Consider the following 19974-nt stretch of genomic DNA (forward strand, 5'->3'; position numbering starts at 1 on the left):
TTTTTTTAAAAATCATAATGATTTATGAGCTTGTGTCTAACAGAAGATTAAATGTTGCGGATATCTACTCTCGTTAGAAAAAATGACATTTATGTGAAAGATGGAGAACGTCTGGTGTATGTCTTCATTATTTCAGGCAGATGTGTATGTAGGGAGGCTATTGTTACAGTCCTTCAATTCTGTGGCTTCAAGAGTTGTTTCAGGATTGTTTATTCCAGGGTTTGAACCTGGTTGTTAATTTGTCATTCAGAGGAATAATGTTTAGACCTTAAGACATTGAGTAATTAAAGACAGAATGTCACGTGTGGACAGGAGAAACCCACAGAATTGCTGAAGTTTTGCCATTTAACACTTCTTAAGGATGAAATGTTAAGTCCCGTGTTAGAAACTCGAGACATTTCTTTGTTTGCCTTGACTCGTGGTCTGGTACCCTCAAGAATTATGTATGACATGAAACTACTGTTGACAACTTTAATGGTTATGGACCTTCGTGGAAGTCAAAAGTCACATCTGTTTGCTGGGCCTTCATTCAGTCTGCATCAGATCACTGAGTTTTGTGAGCATTGAGAATCACCTCTTGGCTTTCTGCATATAGGTGAACCTTAAACAATATATTGATTTTTGCATTGTCCTCAGCTTGCATGAAAAGTGATGAAGTCTGCCCTGAAGAGATCAGTTCTTCTGGAAGACAACAATTTATTGCTCACTTAGTTGTATGAAGCAAAACATCTATGGTTTAATTGTTTGCTAAATAATAATGCCATTCCTGTGAATTGTAGTATTTCATGGTACAGCGGTGTACCGTGAATTCAAGAAATAGAAAATTAAGAGGTGACTTTTTGTGTTTCAGATTTATTCACACCCAGTCGTTCCAGTAATTATTACCCCTCTGTGTCTGCTGCCAGCTCAGCTACAATGGACAGCAGCAGCCATTCTTCCCAGGTAAGGGAGATTCTTAGTGTTTAAAATAGCCTCATCTCAGACATGTATGCACTGTGTATACTTTCAGACATGAGCCACGTCCTTCTCAGAAGGAGTTCAGGTGAGATTGAGATGTGACACTCCTGAATCTGTAAAACTTCTCTTTTCTATCAGTCTCCTGTCCTGCCGTCGGGTTCCTTGCCCAACACACTTCCATCTGGGAACATCAGTGATGGACTGATTGCTTCCTCAGTACCTGCTCCTGGCATTCCTGATGTTGGCACTGACCAGTGTTCCAGCATTAGAAGCGGGGGATCTTTCATCCAGCCAGCAGACTTCGCTCCTGACTCTTCTCTCAGCGGGCCACAAACTTTTGTCCCGGTGTTTCAGACACCTTTGCCACTGCTTCAACCTGCGACACAACAGCACCAGTCCCCGTTGCCTGCAGTGCCTCTGAATACTAGCTTAAGCTCTCCACCATCTGCTTTTGCTGCACCAGAAACCCAGAAGTTTGGCCTCTGCGAATCTACAGTTATCACCCACACGGCTTCAGCTACGTTGACGCACAACGCCCCTGCCACCACCTTCAGCCAGAGCCAGAACCTCGTCCTGGCAACGCAGCAGCCAGGTGCAGGAGTGCCTTGTAACCTGGCTTTCCAGACTACTGTCCTGCAGGGGCAACCCCGGCCCCAGTTGCAGTCCCAACTGACATTTGCACTCCCCAAAGCCGTTCCCCTGGCCAGCGCTGGGACAAGGCCCAAACAGTCACAAAAAACAGTGCCTGCTCCGAAGCCTGAAACAGTGTCCTTAGTGTTAAAGAATGCCTTCATCACCCCAGGTGAGAAGCACTGGTGGGTGATGTTCTTCCTTTCTGAGTGGGACTAGCAGGAGGGAGAAACCTTCTTGTTTTTCTTGATTTACTTAAGTAAAAATGCAGCTTCCTGAGGGCGTTTAAGGAGCCCTCCAAATCCACTGGCACGTGACTACACTGTACAATGGGGTGCTCTGGACTGCTGTGAGGATTGGAAGCAGTTTGCTTGTGTGTGTGCTAGGTTGACCTGCCAAGGGGGTCGTTCACTAGGGGATTTTCAACCCCAAGATTGTGACTCCCTTGCAAAATTTGTGCTGAGCTGTGTAGGTGCATCATTGTGTGGGTTAACTAAGAGCTCTGTACTCCTAACTTCCTGAAACCTTGGTTTTGATGTTTGGTACTGTTCTGATTAGCTCTGCCCCTTCAGAATATTCAATGAAGTGAGGCAGGGAGGCAGTGCGGGATGGAGAACGGCAGGTCTGTCCCTGCCACTGACCCACTGGGTGCCTGGACAGGTCGCTGTGTCTGCCTGTGCATCATCACACTCTAATAGCAGGGTGCTGCCTTGCACACTGCTAACGCTTCGGGTGTGTGCTGAGGTTCAGCTTAGAGTCTTTGAGAGTTTCTTTTGAGAGTGCGGTGTTGGCTAGGGAACGGCTGTTGAAGTGGACCCCAGCGCTGGTCCAGATGGAAGTGGGGGAGCGTGCCTCTCGTCCACAGATCATCAGTGCCCCTAGCAGGACCAGGGTGAGCAGAATCAATCATTCCAGTGAGGTAGGAGTTAAAACAGGCAGGCAAACAGGGATTTTTCTTCAGGCAATCTGAAGACTCTTGAGTTACTGTCAGGAGCGGTGTTTTTTCAGTTCAGTGTGTGAACGCCTAACTGGCACACTGGGAGTTCCACGTTGGGTGTGAACTGGTGATATTGGCACTTCATCAGGCTGCAAATAGCAAGTGTGAGCAAGAGAGAGTTTTTCTTGTGGGAAAGCTCAAGGCTAGAGCAGGACAAGCAGTAAACTTTTTCTTGGAATTATTGCACGCTATTTTCAGCCTTGTGCTGACTGGGGGCCAAGTGACTTCAGCCATCTGAAATGTGCAGCAGCAATCCAAGAACAACCCTGCCTGGAGGAGTAGCAGTAAATACGCTTTATTAAGAAGTAGGTATGTCTCTCAAGGCCTGGCACTGTGTTTACCTACAAGAAGTTTGCTGTTCAGGAGTAGAATAGGCCCAAGGATCTAATTCTAGCATGTCACTGTGTACAGGTGATCCTGGCAACGTTTCTGTCTATGGTGCGTAATGAAGCATGAGTCCAGGTACTTCTAGCAGTCAAGACATTACTCACCTTGTAAAGCATTGCAGGCAGCATTCACTGTCAGAAAGCCTTTGCTCCTAGCATACTTCCTTGGATTGTTCCTCACCCCTTGTATCGCTTTCCCAGTGCTTTATCAGTTTATTCTGTCACAACCAGCAGCTTTGTTTCTCACGTAGATGTAAAGCCATTGGCGTGTTTCAATTCTGGCAGTGGTATGTGTTCTGGGATCACAGTGCTCCTAAATCACAGGGACAACAAGCTCAGAAGTCAAATTTTTGTAAAGACTGGAGCTTTATTTTTGGCAATGGAGTAAACATCAGTACTTATAACTGAGGCATTAACGTGTACAGGACAAACAAATCATCTCATGAATGCAAAGAGAAATGCATTGTAACCTTTTCTAGAAAGGGATGTATGTGGTTTACTGTCTTTTGATATAATGACTCAAAAATAAGCACAGGTTATCTTATCAGGCACACAGTTTCATATGGGAAAAAACTCTGCTGTCACCACTTTAGTATAAATGTTCTAAGCAAATGAACCAAAGCAAATAATGGCTAGAGGGAAACTCAGTAAATCTGAGCTGAGTTTTCTCAAGAAGCGTGCAAAAACTTTGTCTTAATGAACCATTCTTCTGTGAAGGCAGCTATAACAGAATGAAGACACATTGCACCTCCCAGATTTACTACCTACCTGTGTAAAAACACCTTGAAACAGCGACAGTGTTGCTAGAAACCTGAGAAATTATTGATTAATCTGGTATACTGGAAGCAGGGGATTGAGATTATCAGAAAATTGGTGGCACTTTGTGTGGCAATGAAGTAGTACCAAATAGGTGCCCATTAATCTATTCCCTCTGTTCAATACCAAGTAATTTCATATAAAATAATCTCTACTTTTTTTTTTTTTTTTTTTTTTGTCTTGTAAACTATTCTAACTAAATTGTGTTCTTCAGCTGCCTTTCAGGGACAGTCCAGAGCAGTGATTGTAACTCCAGCACCTTTAAAAAGAGAGGGGATTTTGACGCCAGCCATGTCTCAGTCTAATGTTGCAATTGCACCAGCTGGAATTGCCAGAGTAAGGAGAACAAAATGAATATGTTTGGTTTTTTAGGTCTGTTGTTTGCAGGTCATTAGCCATACTGCACTCAGGAGGGTAACTAGTCTGTTAAATTTCACCTGTTACCCAGTGTGTGTGTTTGTGCAATCAGCATTATGCTTACTTATTTTTATTGTAGCTACGTGATGGGCCTGGAAGTGCTATCTAGTCTTCACAGCCCCTGTCTCATACAACAAGATTACAAGGAGGCATGCATACGCTGTATCACTAGTGGGGTTGATTTGTGCTCTATTAATCATGCAGAGGCTAGCAAGAACCCAGGATGCTCACCTTTCCATTTACAAGTTGGAAAGTGTGCCTTGGAGAATATGAATGAGTTTTCCAACATGTTGTATACGAGAAGATGGAAATAGATTTTAGCATTTTGTGCTGTTGACATGTTGTAACACTGCATTAAGTTATGAAAAGATTCTGGTTTCCTGCCAGAAGTCTGACTTCAGTGCCTGCCAATTCTTTACATATTATTAGCCCTTGTTTCATGTCATCAGATTGTTAATCATGTATTAATTTGTTACTTTTAGTGAAAGGCAAGGTAACAAACCTCTCTCCCCCCTTCTCTTTTTCTCTTTTCCTTCTCCTCATGTTCTCCCGCTTTCTTTTCCTTTTTCTTTCTCTGCTTTTCTCTTTGCTGTTCCTGTGCTGTTCCCAGGCTCCCGGGGTGACGGAGTTCCGTAGTAACATTCTGGTTGGTCCAGCACAGCAAGCGCCAAGTAGCCAACAAACCCAGTCCACAGTCTCGCATCTCTTCTCTCCTAGTGTAGTCCAGGATGGGTTGGTGAAAGGAGAGCAAATCCCTTCCCACAGTAGCAGTTCACAAGTTCCTTCACCTACACCTAGTAAGTTAGAAGGCTCTAAGCGTTTTCTCTCACCTACACACTCAAGCACGTTTCCATCGGTTAGGCAGGGTGTTAATTGGCCTTGAAGATCCCAGGATACTTTTTGAAGGAAAACTTTTTGGGCCCTTCTACCCTCCAGCTTCAGCTGCATCCAACTGTTGGCAATTTTTTTTCTTAAACTACTGTCCAGTGTTCCCACAAGCTGTCATTTTGTGATTTGTAAGTGGTTCCTTTCTAAAAGGATGTGCTGTCATATTCACAAAGGACTAATTAAGCCCATTTGAAAGGCGTCTGTGTAGAAAGTGCTGAATAGGTTTATTGTTCGGTATCCTAACTGTAATTTTGACTGGAGGATTTCAGACACAGACCTTATTAATGGTAGGTAAGTGAAAAAGATTCCTTTTGCATGCATGTTGATATCTGGGCCAGTTTTAGACACTTACGTTGGCTTTGATGGTAAATGGCTTGTTAAATATTACCATCATGTCCCAGGCCATTAGAGCCTCAGATGGGAGAGTCCAGCACCACAGTGGAATTAGATCCTATACATTCAGTATGCCTTTGCTTAAATACGTGTGCATGTGAAAGGAATATGATAGCTCATTATTCAGGATGCATTACTGTTGTGCCGTGGAATACTAAACTTCCCCAGTAGTCTTGACATTTTCTAGCATGTGGTTGCTGTATCAATGAACATAACTTAATTGTCGACTGCATTTTGGTTTTGTTCTGAATAGAAACTTTTCAGCAGTTATATTTGCTACAGGATGTTGTTTGTTAACATGCCTTGTCTGTCTTCCTTTATGAAGGCCGAGACTGTCAGAATTCTGGCCAAGCTTCCCCGTGCACCTCTGAGCAGAGCCCCAGTCCGCAGTCTCCCCAGAACAGCAGCTCAGGAAAACCTGCCACTGACCCTCAGATGGCTGCATTTAAGGTGTGTGTCCGTTCCTTTGAGGTGCTTTTCTTTGCCTTTGTAGCTACTTTTCTCCCCTGATGTCTGAGCATGGATGTGAGAGTAGGCTGTGCTTCAGGAACAGTGAAGTATTTGTGCCTGGGGCTTAACTTGCATTATATCTGTCCTGCTCTGTTCAATTTAAAATGTCAAACTCTAATAATCTGCTCAGCTCCTCAGAGACGTATTGCTGGAGAGGCTAAACTGTACCTTTTGCAGTTCCTGATGTGGCTCACAGGAGTCTTATGGCAGGACTCAGTTTACTTGGTCAAAGGTTTCAGGCTGAATTTTCTAAACTGTGGCTTTTTGCCATTGTTCTGCTGGAGCTATCCAGGTCTGCAAGGTTTTGGCCATTGCTGGAGGGGGAAGTTCTCAACCTGCTGGGTTAACTCGCATATCTCCAGTGATGCTCTGCTGCTCTATAAAGAAACAGCGTCAAAGACTCTACGAGTTATATCTGTAAAACACTTCAGGAGTTACTGGGATAAGAGTTTGGAGATGGCAAGTGAAAGCAGGCTCTACATCATCACAAGCTGACCTTGTCAGAATATGTTCTTTGGTAGTATGAGAAACTTCTCCACAAAAAACAACCAATACAGGAAAATCAACTCTAACTCTGCCATCCATTTTGTGGTGACAGGGAGCATTACTTAAGCATTTTGCAAGTGCCTGACCCATTTTGGCTTCTTTTTGTATACCTTATGAGTTGATCTCAGCTTGAGTACTCACAGGGCAAAAAGGTAAGTTTAAACTCTTGCAGCCTGTGATTGCCCTCAATTCTCATTTTTTTGCCAAGGAGAATCAGAACTACTGCATGCTGAAAGTTACTCATAATGGTTTGCAGTTCTTTGCTTAGCATAAATGCTCATGATCAGTAGTTGCACTCCGTGATACAGAGTAAGTTTAAAAAGGAACGAACTAGGACTGGTCAACGGTAGGAAAGGGGCCACTAGATGGAGCAGTGCTCTTAAAAGTGAGGGCACCCCAATGAAAAGGCTTTATAGCCCTTTGAACTCACGTGCATTTCAGTTTTCAATTCCTGGCATGTGTAATGTCAGTAACTCTTCTGTAAGTTGGGGAAGTGATGTTTTCTTGTCTCTAAATGTACACTCCTTGCTGCTGTGCACTGTTAGACTGAACAGTCCTGTGTTGCTCAGTAACATTGTTTTTTCTGCTTGGCAAAATGTGGAGGGCGTGGGAAATCTCAGTTCTGCTCCTGATCTTTCATTTTCTGTGGGTTTGGGCAGTGACTTAACTGCTTTGTTGCATTGTTTTCCTTCAGTGTAAATTGGGGTGATGGTGAGCTACCCTTGGAAAGCTTAGCTCTGAAGATAACGCATTCTAAAATTGCAAATGCTTTAGTTTTTCCAAAAGATGTTGGTGGAAATAGCTCCAAACTTTTTAATGCTACAAAGGAGAAGGTTCATTCCTAACAAAGGCTTTATCCTCAGAGTAGGCCAGAATTAATAATTCTTCTTATTTTTTTTATAGGGCTACTTGTTAATATTAGTAGACATTCTGTATGTATTAGGTAAAAATTATGTGGATTGTTTTAAACTTTAAGACTTCAACAAGGTTACATGTACCCAAAGCAAAAATTTGACTTCAGAAAAAGTGTGTTTAAGAGTATTAAATAGGAATTCTTATTTTGAAAGAAACTGTACAGGGTTTGGATTTGAATTTCATATTCTGAACGCTTTTTAATCACTTACATTTTTTGCAAGTTTATAGTAATATAACTTGGACTGGAAAGACTATAAATGCCATAAGTCAACAAAAGTGATGCTGAATGTGAATAGCAGAAATAATCATAGCAGTAGAATAATAAAGGAAAACAGCGTAATTTTATTTACACAGATGCAAAGAATGAAGCGTATTTCATCAGAACAAAAGCGAAGGTTCAATATCAGGATTGGTTTCAGTACACTGAACAGCTTGGTTTCGGCCAGCTCCAAGTCGGTAAGTAACTTGGCAGCACTACTCATTTCATACAAAGCTTCAGTAAGAGCCATTCTGAAAAGAGTTAATGGATCTCTCTGCTGTTGACTGAGTGTGCCAGTCAATCAGTGAAGATACCTGAACTGAGGGACTTGGAAAGGGATGGGTGATAAATTTGTGGCTTATAGTCAATGTGTGAAAGCCCTTTGTCTTTTAGGCGTTGTTCTTCTGATGCAGCTTCAGATGTTGATCAAATCTTGTCTGATGAGATGCTGCAGCTTTAAAGCTCTACAGAGAAAAAAAAAGTAAAACTGCTCTTTGCAATCCTTGCTCCTAGCACCCCAGTAATTAAGCTTTTGTCATGAGTGCAGTGTAAGATGACTGCATTTACTGCTAGGTCACCTTTTCTTCTGACATGCTGGCATTTTATACCTATTTTGGACAGCCTGTAGTCCCCAGAGCTGGACTTGAAAAGCTATGACCAGTCAGTGCTGTGAGCTTTTTCTGCCTGAATAATGAGCCAGCCAAAGGCCAGGTAGATGCTGTTGGTGTTCTGCTGGGCATGGCAAAAGAGACCTAGACATTTGGCCTGAGCTAATACGCACAATTCTGAGCACAGTTTGTTAGCACAGGCTTTGTGCTGTGCTAACCACATCTGTGCTGCATTTAGTCAGCTAAGAGCATGGTAAAACAATGTTGTGCATCTGCAAATACTGTTGAAACATGTCCAAAATGTGCAGTGAAATTTCTAAAACTTCCCACACGTGAGAGATCTGTACTTCCTGACTGGGGGTACAAGCCTGGCTGCTTCAGATGATTTGAAACCCCCTCTGGGACTCCTCACCTAGCTCCTTTTAAGAATTTGGCCGTGTGCCCTTAGCCTTTTAAATATTGTCATTTTTTTCTCCTGTCACTTGTCTTTTGTGTATAGATTTACAGAGGAAAGAAAATCCCTTCTCATTGTCAAATGTCTTTGTAGAGATTAAGAAAATTTTCTGGCTAAGCTCATTAATTTAGTTCATAAAATGAAACCAAAATCAGTAAAACACAGGTTTGTCTGCACAAGAACATTCTAAATGTCCTTTAAATATCACGACCCTTTGAAACATAGAAAATAAGAAAGGTTATTGATACCATGTTGATTTGTTTACCCAATTTTTATATTTAGGATATAAATTGTCAGAATTTCACTACCTGTTTTGAATAGCCTATTTGAAAGGTAGTCATTTTTGAAAACTTGGCGTTAGTGAAATGTCTGTTTATTTTATTTCTCAAGTACAGATTTTTAATTGTTTCCTCAAAACTGGAAGTTTATTTTAAAAGAGATCAATGACGTTGTTTCTGTCTCCTTTGGTGATAGCTAGAGCACATTACCTTCTGGTTTAATAACTTCAGGCTTCCCAAACTAAATAACCTAAGTTGTCAGTGCAGGAACAATGCTTCTAACAGCACAATAATGTATCAACAGGTGCAGCACATCCTTCAGTACCCCAAGTAAGAATTGTAAACGTTTTTAAGAGGATAGACAAAGAAATAAAACACTTAAAATTATGACTTTCAACAAAATAGCAAAAATGTAACTTGGGGAATAAAACAACCACTGCAATCATATTTCTCTGTATTAGTGTGCAAATGGGAGTCAGAAAAACGAAGAGTTCAGTAATATCTTAAGTGTTTCTGTCTGCCTATGTGTGCTTTGGCAGGATGAAGGAAACTTAAAAGGTGCTGAAGTGCTTTTCTGGGTTTTACCACAGATAAGGGGCAAACTCTTCATCCGTCTAGCTTTGTTCCAGAAAGTGAGCTCTATGTTTGTGTTTGGTCTAGATCAGCCATGCAATCACTCTCCAGAAAACAGTAGAATATATCGCTAAACTACAGCAGGAAAGAACACAGATGCAAGAGGAAACCAGGCGCCTTCGGGAAGAAATCGAGGAGCTAAACGCTGCCATCATGTGAGATTTTGGGAGATTTCTGTAATGAAGCAGAGCAGCTTGAATGTTGCTTTGGCTAACAGCAGGGGATGTTTGCCTCAGGTGTCATGCCAAACAACAGATGGGTATTGAACATCAGTAGAGATGCTACCAACTTCCAAACAAAAAGCAAAGTCGTTGTGGGATGGGCATTGGTAGCAAATCGTGTGGATTTTCGGCAAGCTCTGAGCATGAACGCTCAACAGTGGTGTCACCAGAAAAGATGCATTAGATCAGTTAGAATAAATCTGAGAAGCCAGTGATGGTTGTTTTTAAAGCTAGGCTCACTGGGTGATGAAACACTCCTACTCTTCATGATGGCTTTGCTGCAGTTTTCTTTCCAAATTCAGTCAATTTTTCCTGGAAGCAGTGTGATTGAGTGCATAGGATTTGGACTCAAGGAGCTTGCCACTGACTGAACATAACTCTGATAAGTCACTTCACCTTCCTGGTGCCTCAGTTTCCTCTGTGGGTTTACGATAGTTATGTGCTATTGCAAAGCATGTTGAGAACCCCAGTGTTTTTTCTTCCATCCACAGAAGTGTTAGGCTTAGGCATTATGTTAGAATTATCAGCAAATCAAAATCTTTTTCTTTTTTTTTTGGTTCTTTCTTTTTTGAAGATATGATAACATCTGTTTGGTTTTATTTTAAATTGATCTGTTTCTTAAGAATCTTTGTAACATTTTCTTCTCTAACACCGCTCAGGAGTAAGTCTGTAAATTTTAACTTGACTCCTAACGTGCCTTTTTCTAAGTGGATGCCAAAAACTACTTTGTTCTATGTTATCCTCTGTTCTCAGTTGTGTTGCTTGTAATAAGATGTAGCAGCTTGAAAAATTGCTTTGCTGCATGAAAATAGACACAATTGATTTGAAAACAGTATGTATTCCTGGCCATAACAAACTCAATGTGGGGGGGTCACGCACAGAGAAGCCACCTCAGTCTGAGATGCTGGGGTTGCACATATTTTTCATGCTATAATTTAGCCTGGAAGAGGAATGTGCCCTTCCTGGTGGGGATTCTGACCTCAGAGCATCTTCTTTTCAGTTCTTGCCAACAGCAGCTCCCTGCTACTGGGGTGCCAATAGCACGGCAAAGGTTTGACCGCATGAGGAGGATGTTTGATGAATACGTGAGGAACAGGACCCTCCAGAACTGGAAGTTCTGGATTGTATCCTTTCACCTTAACCTGCTGGACCTGAGGTTTGGTGCTAATGTGTTTAGAGCCAGAAACTCTGAATTCTGATGCTATGACTTTAAGCCAAGTTAAGTAATGCATGTCCAGAGTTGTCATTTGCATCTATATATGGATACGAATTCTTGCCTTATAGACTGTTATGAGGTAGAATTTGCTCACCTTAAAGTATGGGAAGTAACTTGGAAGAAATGCAGTAGAAAGGTAAAGTTTTCTTGCTCAGTTATTATACCACAAGAAATGTGTAACGAACTGTTTCTCTAACTCCAGCTCTTGTTCACTTTTTGCAAAGGACTACAGAGAATGACAAAGATTTTCAAAAAATAAGATTATTGTAGACAATTACTGAAACTGCTGTAAAGGCAATTTTGAAAACTTGTATGTTTCTCCTTTTTTTCAATTTTTTTTTTCATTACGACAAATCAACTTAGTTTCTCTTTGCTCCTCAAATGCTAGCAGCTGTGCTTACAAATGAGTGATAATGCAGGAGATGGAGAGAGACAAGCTGGGAATGGAACCAGGTTAGCTAATCCAAGTTTGCTAGCTTGGATCAAATATGATTAGCCTGAATCAGTTAGGGGATGTTAGTAAATAGCAAAGCAGAAGTGCAATTATTAATGAGCAGAAGTGTTAACTTTCCCCCTTCCTATTAAAGCTTTGTACCTTTTTATGTGCACGTATTTCATGTGCTTGTACTCCGCTGGTTATCTCCCCTGATTATCAGAGTAGATACATCCATGCTGGTGTCTGCATGAAGTACAGCGTTTTTAATACTTTAGTATGTAAAAATGCTTCCTTTGGTGCTTCCTGGTTTATCTTAGTCCTAGAAAGCCAGACTCATCCTTTTAGCATCCTTTTAGGAACCAGTTCTCAACAAGATCTCATGCAGTCGCTGATGCAACTGTAGAACTATTAACTCTGGAACAGTTTCAAATGAGTTATTAAAATTCACTTGATTGAAGAATCAGATTATTAATGTAACAATGAAAATGGATGGTGAAATACAACCTCCCACACCTTTGTCAAGTGAATTTGTGCTGCTCCAGAATTTGGAGTGAGAGGCTTGTAGAAAGTGGCAGAGGTTATCTGGGATGAAGGTGCAGTTTTAGGTAGCTGGGTCTGTGGTATCTAGAGAAAGACAAAGGCTGTTGTAGTTGGTAAAAGAAAAGGTTGGTAGGCAAAGCCTACCAACTTCCCAACTTCCCTTTGCAAGTCAGGATGGAATTGTGAGGAAACGGTTTTCTCATAACTGGATAGATTGCTTAACACCTGCTGGCTTATTTCAGGAGGTCTTGCAGTAAAAGCTGACAAGGTCCAGGGGTGAGTGCTATTAATATTTTTTTAAAAAAACTTCCTCCTCATGAAATGACTGTAAGAGAGGGAAGGGCAGTTTCATTACAAATATGAGAATATCACCGTTTCTGTTGCATATGAGAGGGAAGTGAGTAATCTGGTCTTCGGCTACTGGAGATAACCCAGGGACAGAATATTTCTGAATAGTAGAATATCAACAAAAGGATACCCAGTCACTCTGTAAAAGTCCATAACCACATGCAAACCCCCTAGAGTATTCCAGGTAATTGTTAGACCTATCTTGATTGTTAGCAATAGTGAGAAAGATAGGGGTGTATCACAACCCTGAGATTGATTTGGGCCTCGTTCTCACAGGCTGCTGACTGTAGTCAGAAAATCCCATCTGGGCTGACGTGGTAAAACCACAGATTTTGAGCCTTCAGATGAGTTTTGTCATACAGCCAGCTTCTAAAATAGACTCCAACTTACAGGTACATTTGCTTGCTGAGTTACCATGGCAGTGTTAGAGCAAGCTGTTCTGAGTTCAGGTATGGTGACTGCTCTAGGAAAGCTCATCTGAAAGACTCTTGAAGTCTTTGTTTAGCTGCAGTAGCAAAGAGCTTGTTCACCTTAACGCTTCTATGTTCTTTTGCTATAAAAGCATCAGTGTTACGTGAAAAAGGTGGCAACAAAGAAATAGTACAAACTGCATGTACCTCGTTTTCAATGCTCATGCACTCAGAACAGTGCAGATTGTTTGTGGGAGATCAAGTCAGTCATACAGGAATTTTACAAAAAGTAATCAGTATTGGTGAAATGTGAACTGAGCTTCAATTTTTTCCTTTGTCCTAGTGTCACAGATCTTAAAAATATATAATAATAATTAAAAAAAAAAATCTTTGAAATGTTGTAGTCTAAAAATCGTTTGTTTTCTCTGGACATTGAGCTCTATTATTTTTTCCTTTAGAATGTTTTGAAGTCCTCCTTTGTTATCTCCCTTAACATTTGATGATTTGCAGTTCAGCATTATTATTAAGCCATTGTTTGAGTCCTTCAATGGGATGGTTTCCACAAAAAGCTTTAAGGATCTGAATCAAACTGCAATAGCGTGGCTGGATCAGCACTGTTCTCTCCCTGTTCTGAGGCCAAGTAAGTGAAGTTCTATCAAGCAGTAATTTGAGATCACAGTAAGTGAGACCATATACAGTAACATTTCTTAAAAGAGTAGGACAGATGTTGAATATGATTTTTTAATCCCTTCTTACTGTCTCAGTGGAAAAATAAGAAGGTCTTTTGGCTGCTTGGTTGCATGCTTAACACTGAACAGAAAAAAATTAATTGTTTAATATAGATTCTAGAATTTAAACGGTCTCAAGCAGCATTTAAATTTTAAATATTCCACTCTAGTTAAAGAGTGGAATATTTTAGCAGTGTGATTTGTCTCGTTATGACGGAAGAGACTTCTGAAGTTTGCATTCCCCATTGAAATGACCTTCTGTTTTAGCATGATTGCTTGACCCTTTACCACTTAGAATTCAGCAAATATTTATGTTTACAATTGTAGTTGCTGAGAAGTGCTCTTTTTAGTAGAAGAAATAGGTAGATCTCTGTTGTTGTTGTTTTCTGGGCACAGTTCTTACGCATCTCTGTTTCTTGCTGTTGCTGTAAGTGCAGGTACATGTTTTGCAGAAAAATCTACCATAATTCATAACAATTGCAGTACCTGTACGCTGTTCTGCATGGATTTGTTTGCAGTTAGTCTAATGGCTTTTTTGATACTTTCCTGACTTTTCTTCACAGTGGTGCTGAGCAGCCTTCGGCATCTAAGTACAAGCACCTCAATTCTGTCAGATCCATCGCGCCTGCCAGAGCAAGCCACAGAGGCAGTTAGCAAGATGAACAAAACAGCTGGTGAAACCTAACAACCAAAGACAGTGAGTTGCTTGTACAAGGGGTGGAGAACCTGCCAGTCTAGCAGCCTGGTGAGTCTCCTTTCAGTTGGTGCACTTTAGAAAGAATACTCTCCATCACCCAAGACCTTCAGGGCATCTGTCTCTGCCTTCAGAATATGTGGAAGTATGATGCAACGTTGTCATAACGTTTTGATTCTCTTCAGTGCTGTACTCTACTCCATGAAGTGAGAACACCAAGCTCAGGTAAATTTAGCAGGTTTCATTCCTGCAGGCAGCAATATATCTCCATCAATGCAGCATGCATCTGTATGCAACAAACATCTTTCTATGAAACAGCTTCAAGTGCTAAGTTCTCTGAAGTGTAAATCTTGTACACCAAGGAATGTTCCTTTAAAGGGGAAATATACTTTCAATTTTGTGAAGCAAAATCTGCTTTTCATTTTGTTTTCTGGTGTTCAGTTCCATTTGTTTTACTTGAATAGTAAACAATTGTTTAAACGGGATTATATTAAAAACCAAAGGAGAAGAAAAATCCATCAGCGACGTCAACTCATGGAAAATACTAGAATTAAAATCTCAGGCTGTGTTTTGTGTATTTTTATTTTAATGAGTGTACCATTGCATATGATCAGTTCCAAGGCATGCTTTATTTTCTAGCAAATAAAGTAGCTGATTTTTATTATTTTTCTGATATAGCCATTGCAATTGAGTAGCAGGCTGTGCAGTAAGTGCAAAAACGCAGTTTTAGATTGCACAGATTCTGCAATCAAGATAGACACATGAATTTCATATCCATTTCATCTCTAAACTGTTTTCTTGCACTCTGCAGAGTTCAGCTGCCTTCCTCATAAAATGTGCACATATAAAACACATCCATAGGTAAACGTCAGAGTGCTTCAAAGACAAAAATTGAGTTCATAGTGTTAAGAAATTGGCTTTTTTTTTTTTTTTTTTGTCTCAGAAAACGTATCAAACCACATGGACTTGTAGTCAGTTTTTAGCTTCTCTGTCTTTACCTGTTCTTTTTGCTTTTTATTTCAAAAACCTGAAGGACTTAGCCAAGCTTGGTCTGTATGGTAAGGTTATGTTCAACAGGAATTATAAAACACATAAAGATAAGTTAAAACCCGCGTAACATTCTTCTGTGGCAGTCCCTGAAGTACTGGCCTATCACTGGAGATAAGCTTAGTCTTGTTACAGCAGCAATAGTCTGTCCATCCTCAGACAGCACTGGGATGTTCATTCTGGCCAGTTTTTCTTGGTGTAGTCTGGAATGATCCTATGACCCTTGTAATTCCACTCATTACTCGATTCTGATGCTTTAGAGCTATTCAGAGTGTGGATAAAGTTTCCCTGTCACCTCCCTCAAGTAGTTTCTTGCAGTTTGAAGAGCAGGCTGTCACAGTGCAAAGCTGAGGAGCAGCTAAAAAGTTTGGATGTAGCACGTTCTGAAATTGGGGTCAGTAGGTTCTCCTCCAGGGGATGTACTTTTCCTCTGCATTGTGCCTCATCTTCCCCACTTGGTGGGCCAAACCTTAAAAAGCAATAATAGGTTTGGGGAGTGGGACTGAGCACAGAGAATAATTTTCCTTTCTTCCTTGTCCTGAGATTTTGCAGCTAGTGGCTTTCATTGCAGAGTTGGCTTATGTGTGAGCAGGACTGTAAGAAGAAGAAGGCAAAAAGGGCTGCCCCAGGGCCCTCTCCCTGAGCAGGGGCCTGTGAGTTGTGCAAGAGTGGGGCTGAAAGGGACTTCTGTGGGAGGTGGTTCAGGGGGAAGGAACGTAAGGAGAAGACAAAGTGGCATGACTGAAGTACCAGCGTGCCTTTTTGTAGCTGTGCATACAAACAAGACGCTCTTTTCTTTTTACAGTACGTCTGCCATATCATTTAAAGCTTGTGGCACATGGAAAAAACTGTGTCCCTGTGACAAAGCCAACAGCAACCTAGGCTTCACCTAGGAAATGGTTTGTTGAAATAATGTGTAAAGGTGGTCAGAGCACCGAAATAGTAAGTAGCTTTTCTAGGGGGACCCATATCCAGGTCTTTCATACAACGTGCTTTATTCAAATAAGCAGTATTTTGGGAATGCATTTAGATAAAAGATGTTGAATAAGTCTAGATTTTTAATCAGTGCTTTAATCCTCCCTTTTCTATCACTGTTTGTGAACGTGGTTCCAGTTAAATCATTTAACTGTGATTAGCTGGGGAGCACCCCTCAAGTTCTTTACTTGGGCTATCTTGTTGAGATGCATAGATACCTACATGCGTATTTGCATGTTAAAAATATGTATCCGGTTTTCTAGAAAGAAGTCAGCAGGCAAATTGTCCAGGAACAGACTTGTGTTTTTGCTGTACTTTTCAGATAAGCCCATTCTGTAATGCTTCCCCTGCAATGTGGTCTCCTGCTCGTCAGGCAGCAGTTTTGCCTGATTTTTTTTACCATGTTCTTAACCAGGTGTCTGCAACTGAGGTTGCACTAGTATTACCAACACTACAGTGTTGTCTCAACAAGCAAAATGTGCTACAGGCTTGCCTCAGAGCCTAGGGAAGTATAACGACTTCTAAGCTTAGTTCCTACTATTTCAGATCTCACTGGATGAATTGGAAGCTAAAAAGGACCTTAAAAGAATAGCAAGGGGAGGGGATGTATGACTGAAATGCTAAAAAATATTGCCCGTTAGCAGTTTTGATCTAGATGTGAATGGAAAAAACATCACATGCGTTGCATCACGAGTTGGTTACAATTGGAGGGAAAGCGCTTATTGTAATAATTTGTGATGGAGAAACAAGCTCACGGCACTTCTAAAAGACTGCAAATCTTAACATAATAAAGAGAAAAAAATAAATCAAAGATCACTTACTAGGCAAGAGTGTAGGAGGGAGGGACGGAGTAGTGTAAAGATACTTTCCACATAGTGCAATTACCAGAAATCATGTGGCTCCTCTTTGAAGGAGTGATTCAGTGTATTTTCGTCACCTAACTATTGCAAATCAGAATTCTTTTCTCTTATCAGTCAACTTTGTGAAGGGTGTGATTTTACTTTATTTGGAAGCACAGGAGGAAAAAGCTGTGGTGTATCTTATCTCTGCACATTTGAGGTACTGAGGATTGGTATGAAAAGAGATTGGCCACGTATGTATTAATTCCTGTCTAGATTCCCACTTGGTTATGTATTTGAACTGCTTAGTCTTTCTGCCTTCCTCACTCGGAACTCTAAGTAATACATTTCTTTTTTTTTTTTTTTTTAATAAAACAAAATAAGTTTGGTACCACTTACTCCCCTGACTTACGTAGTCCGACTTCCTCTATGTCACCAAAGTACATTAAGCAAGCAAAACACGCCGTGCCTGTAGTCTACACAGAATTACAGATGATGCACGTCAGTCGTCAGTGAATTGGTCTGGACCTTTAAAGAATCCCTACATGAGCAAATGCAACCCATAATTAGTCAAATCAAACATATTTTGCTCAATAAGGGAGGGGATAGATAAAATATTTGTGGCCTGTGATACCCACCAAGATCAAACAGATTGTCTAGTGGTGCCTTCTGACCTCAAATTCTATTAATCAATACACTGTAGAAGCCCCCACTCTCCCCCCAGCTTCTAGAGAAATTATGCATTATCTGATGAACTTATTAATGTTGTATGATGCTTCCTGTTAAGATGAGGAATAAGCAGTGAAAGCAAACTAGAATTGAATAAATTAATTAGTAGTAGAAATGGAGACAAGACCATGCTTCATCTGGACAGTCCAAGCTCTGTGCAGACCCCATGGATTCCTGGTTACTCCCATTTGATCCGACTGCCGTGTTCTTCCCTGCTTTTCCAGAGCCCTAGGGGAGCTTTCCTTCAAGGGAGACTTACTAGAATGCTTCTATCCGTGCCTTAGATCTTGGGGTCCTGTATGCATTTGATGCATCTTAAGTCTTACATTCTTACCCCTACTAAGTGGAAAACTCAGTGAAATGACAAAGTGGGGGTTCCCTTGGTTTTAAGAGAATGTATCGTCTGCGGGGCATTACTCTGCCCCTTTGAATCTGAGGTCATGAAAAATTGTGTGGATGGATGGGAGGAAGGATGGAAAAAAATGGTCTTTCCTGCTGACTTCACTATCCTTCCCTCCCATGTGCACAGGGGCACACCTACCCCGAAGTCTGACGGAAACCTTGTAAAGAGGCACACAATTAAATCTCCAAATCTGGAATGGCTTAAAAAATCAAAGGGATGGCAGGTTGCATTGGAAAAATCATCCCTTTATTTTGTGCCCTCATTCTGTGTGTGTACACACTTAGGCTCACATGGTAGAGGTAAGGGGCCAGGTAAACTTTATTTTGTTTGTGAGAAGCTCACTGCAAAACCATTCAGTAGCATAATGATTTTCTTAGCCCAAATTATTGGGAAGCTAAATCACTTCCCGTGTTTCTGGGATGGATAATTCTTGCCTCAATGTTCCTAACCTGAAGATACTGCTAAAATAAAACTGATAGTCAACTATTTTGACTTTTTTTTTCTTCTCTCTTTTCTATCATTCTTTGCACTTTTATTGTAAGGAAAAAGAAAAACACCCAGAATGAAAAGGCTGATGATCCCTGGTTTAGGTGCTTTATGTTGCACAAATCTCAGAGGACTGTGGACAGCTGTTGGTAGGAGGTATTTTTTTTAGGTGAGACAACAGGAGTTTTCCTATTTCTCTTTCAATTGATATACTTGCATTTCTGAGGAGATTGTTTGTTTTTGAGGGTTTTCTTGTATGGGACCCCAGTACTGATTCCACAGTGTCAGCTGAGGCCTGAACTTCCCTTTTGTTTCTTGGATGGATTTCATGCTAATTTCCTATATTAGAGCAGAAGTGGTAGTACCAAATTGTAGATTGATCTGCAAAACTTGATTCAGTTAGAAGGAAAAACATCTTAGGTATGTAATACAAAGACTTTCTAGCCATTGTCTGAACTGCTTTTATATCTGAACATTTCCAACATGAATAGGATTTTGAATCAGAAGATACCGGTTAGGAGCAATCCTCTTACTTAACAATTCAAAGAACAAATCACTCCTTTTCTTCTTGTATTTAGATGTGTTTAAGTGAATGGAGTTCGTTCTTGTTGTTTTAAAAAAAAAAAAAAAAAAAAAAGCTTGGAGGTTTGAGGACTTCAGGTCGTACTCTTGCTTTTGCCTAGGTTTCCTGTTCTGTTGCATGACACAACTTCTGTTGTGCTGTCGATATGTAGCACTTTTCAGTAGGTCTGTTAAATTGTGCAATGCATTTTTTTATATTTACAACCAAAACAATAAAGGTTATTTTTTGGAAGAAACTAGTTGTAACGTCTTCATTTTTTACCTGGAGCTTGGCTTCAAAGTGGGGAAATGGTAAGTGGAAATCTTCCCGAACCTTGCCATTCCTTTTGCAGCTCTGAAAGGTGACAAGGGCTCATTTCTCTATTATCAGTGGTGTTGAAGTCACCCCTTTGGGATCTGTGTGTTTGGCTTTCCCGTTGCAAGGCTTATATCCTCTTAAAATGACTGTGCTTCAGAAGATGAGAGAGACTTGATGTCACTTGGGCCCTTCTTGACTGGAAGAATCAACTCTGCTGGACTTTCTCAGAATGTATGAGTGGTTTGTCTTTTCCCAGGTGTTGGCCACCAGGTTGTATTTGCTCTGTGCTGGGTTTTCCCTGTCTCACCAAAGCATTAGCCACATTAGCAAAAACT

The 19974-nt window shown here is 40.8% G+C and overlaps 1 protein-coding gene across 1 annotated transcript in view; it reads left to right on the forward strand.

The window, feature by feature from the left end:
• MLXIP (MLX interacting protein) overlaps window positions 1–18379 on the forward strand; it is a 45398-nt gene extending 27019 nt beyond the window's left edge. The window contains 11 exon segments of the mRNA XM_084297338.1: window positions 851–942; window positions 1096–1759; window positions 4001–4122; window positions 4814–5000; window positions 5810–5934; window positions 7810–7911; window positions 9715–9842; window positions 10909–11032; window positions 13369–13498; window positions 14150–14239; window positions 14242–18379. Coding sequence (XP_084153464.1) covers window positions 851–942; window positions 1096–1759; window positions 4001–4122; window positions 4814–5000; window positions 5810–5934; window positions 7810–7911; window positions 9715–9842; window positions 10909–11032; window positions 13369–13498; window positions 14150–14239; window positions 14242–14264 — 1787 coding nt within the window. The 3' untranslated portion in view covers window positions 14265–18379.
• The last annotated feature ends 1595 nt before the right edge of the window (window positions 18380–19974 follow it).

This window comes from Netta rufina, assembly GCF_964035555.1.
Source record: "Netta rufina genome assembly, chromosome: 17".
Classification (NCBI taxonomy): Eukaryota; Metazoa; Chordata; class Aves; order Anseriformes; family Anatidae; genus Netta; species Netta rufina.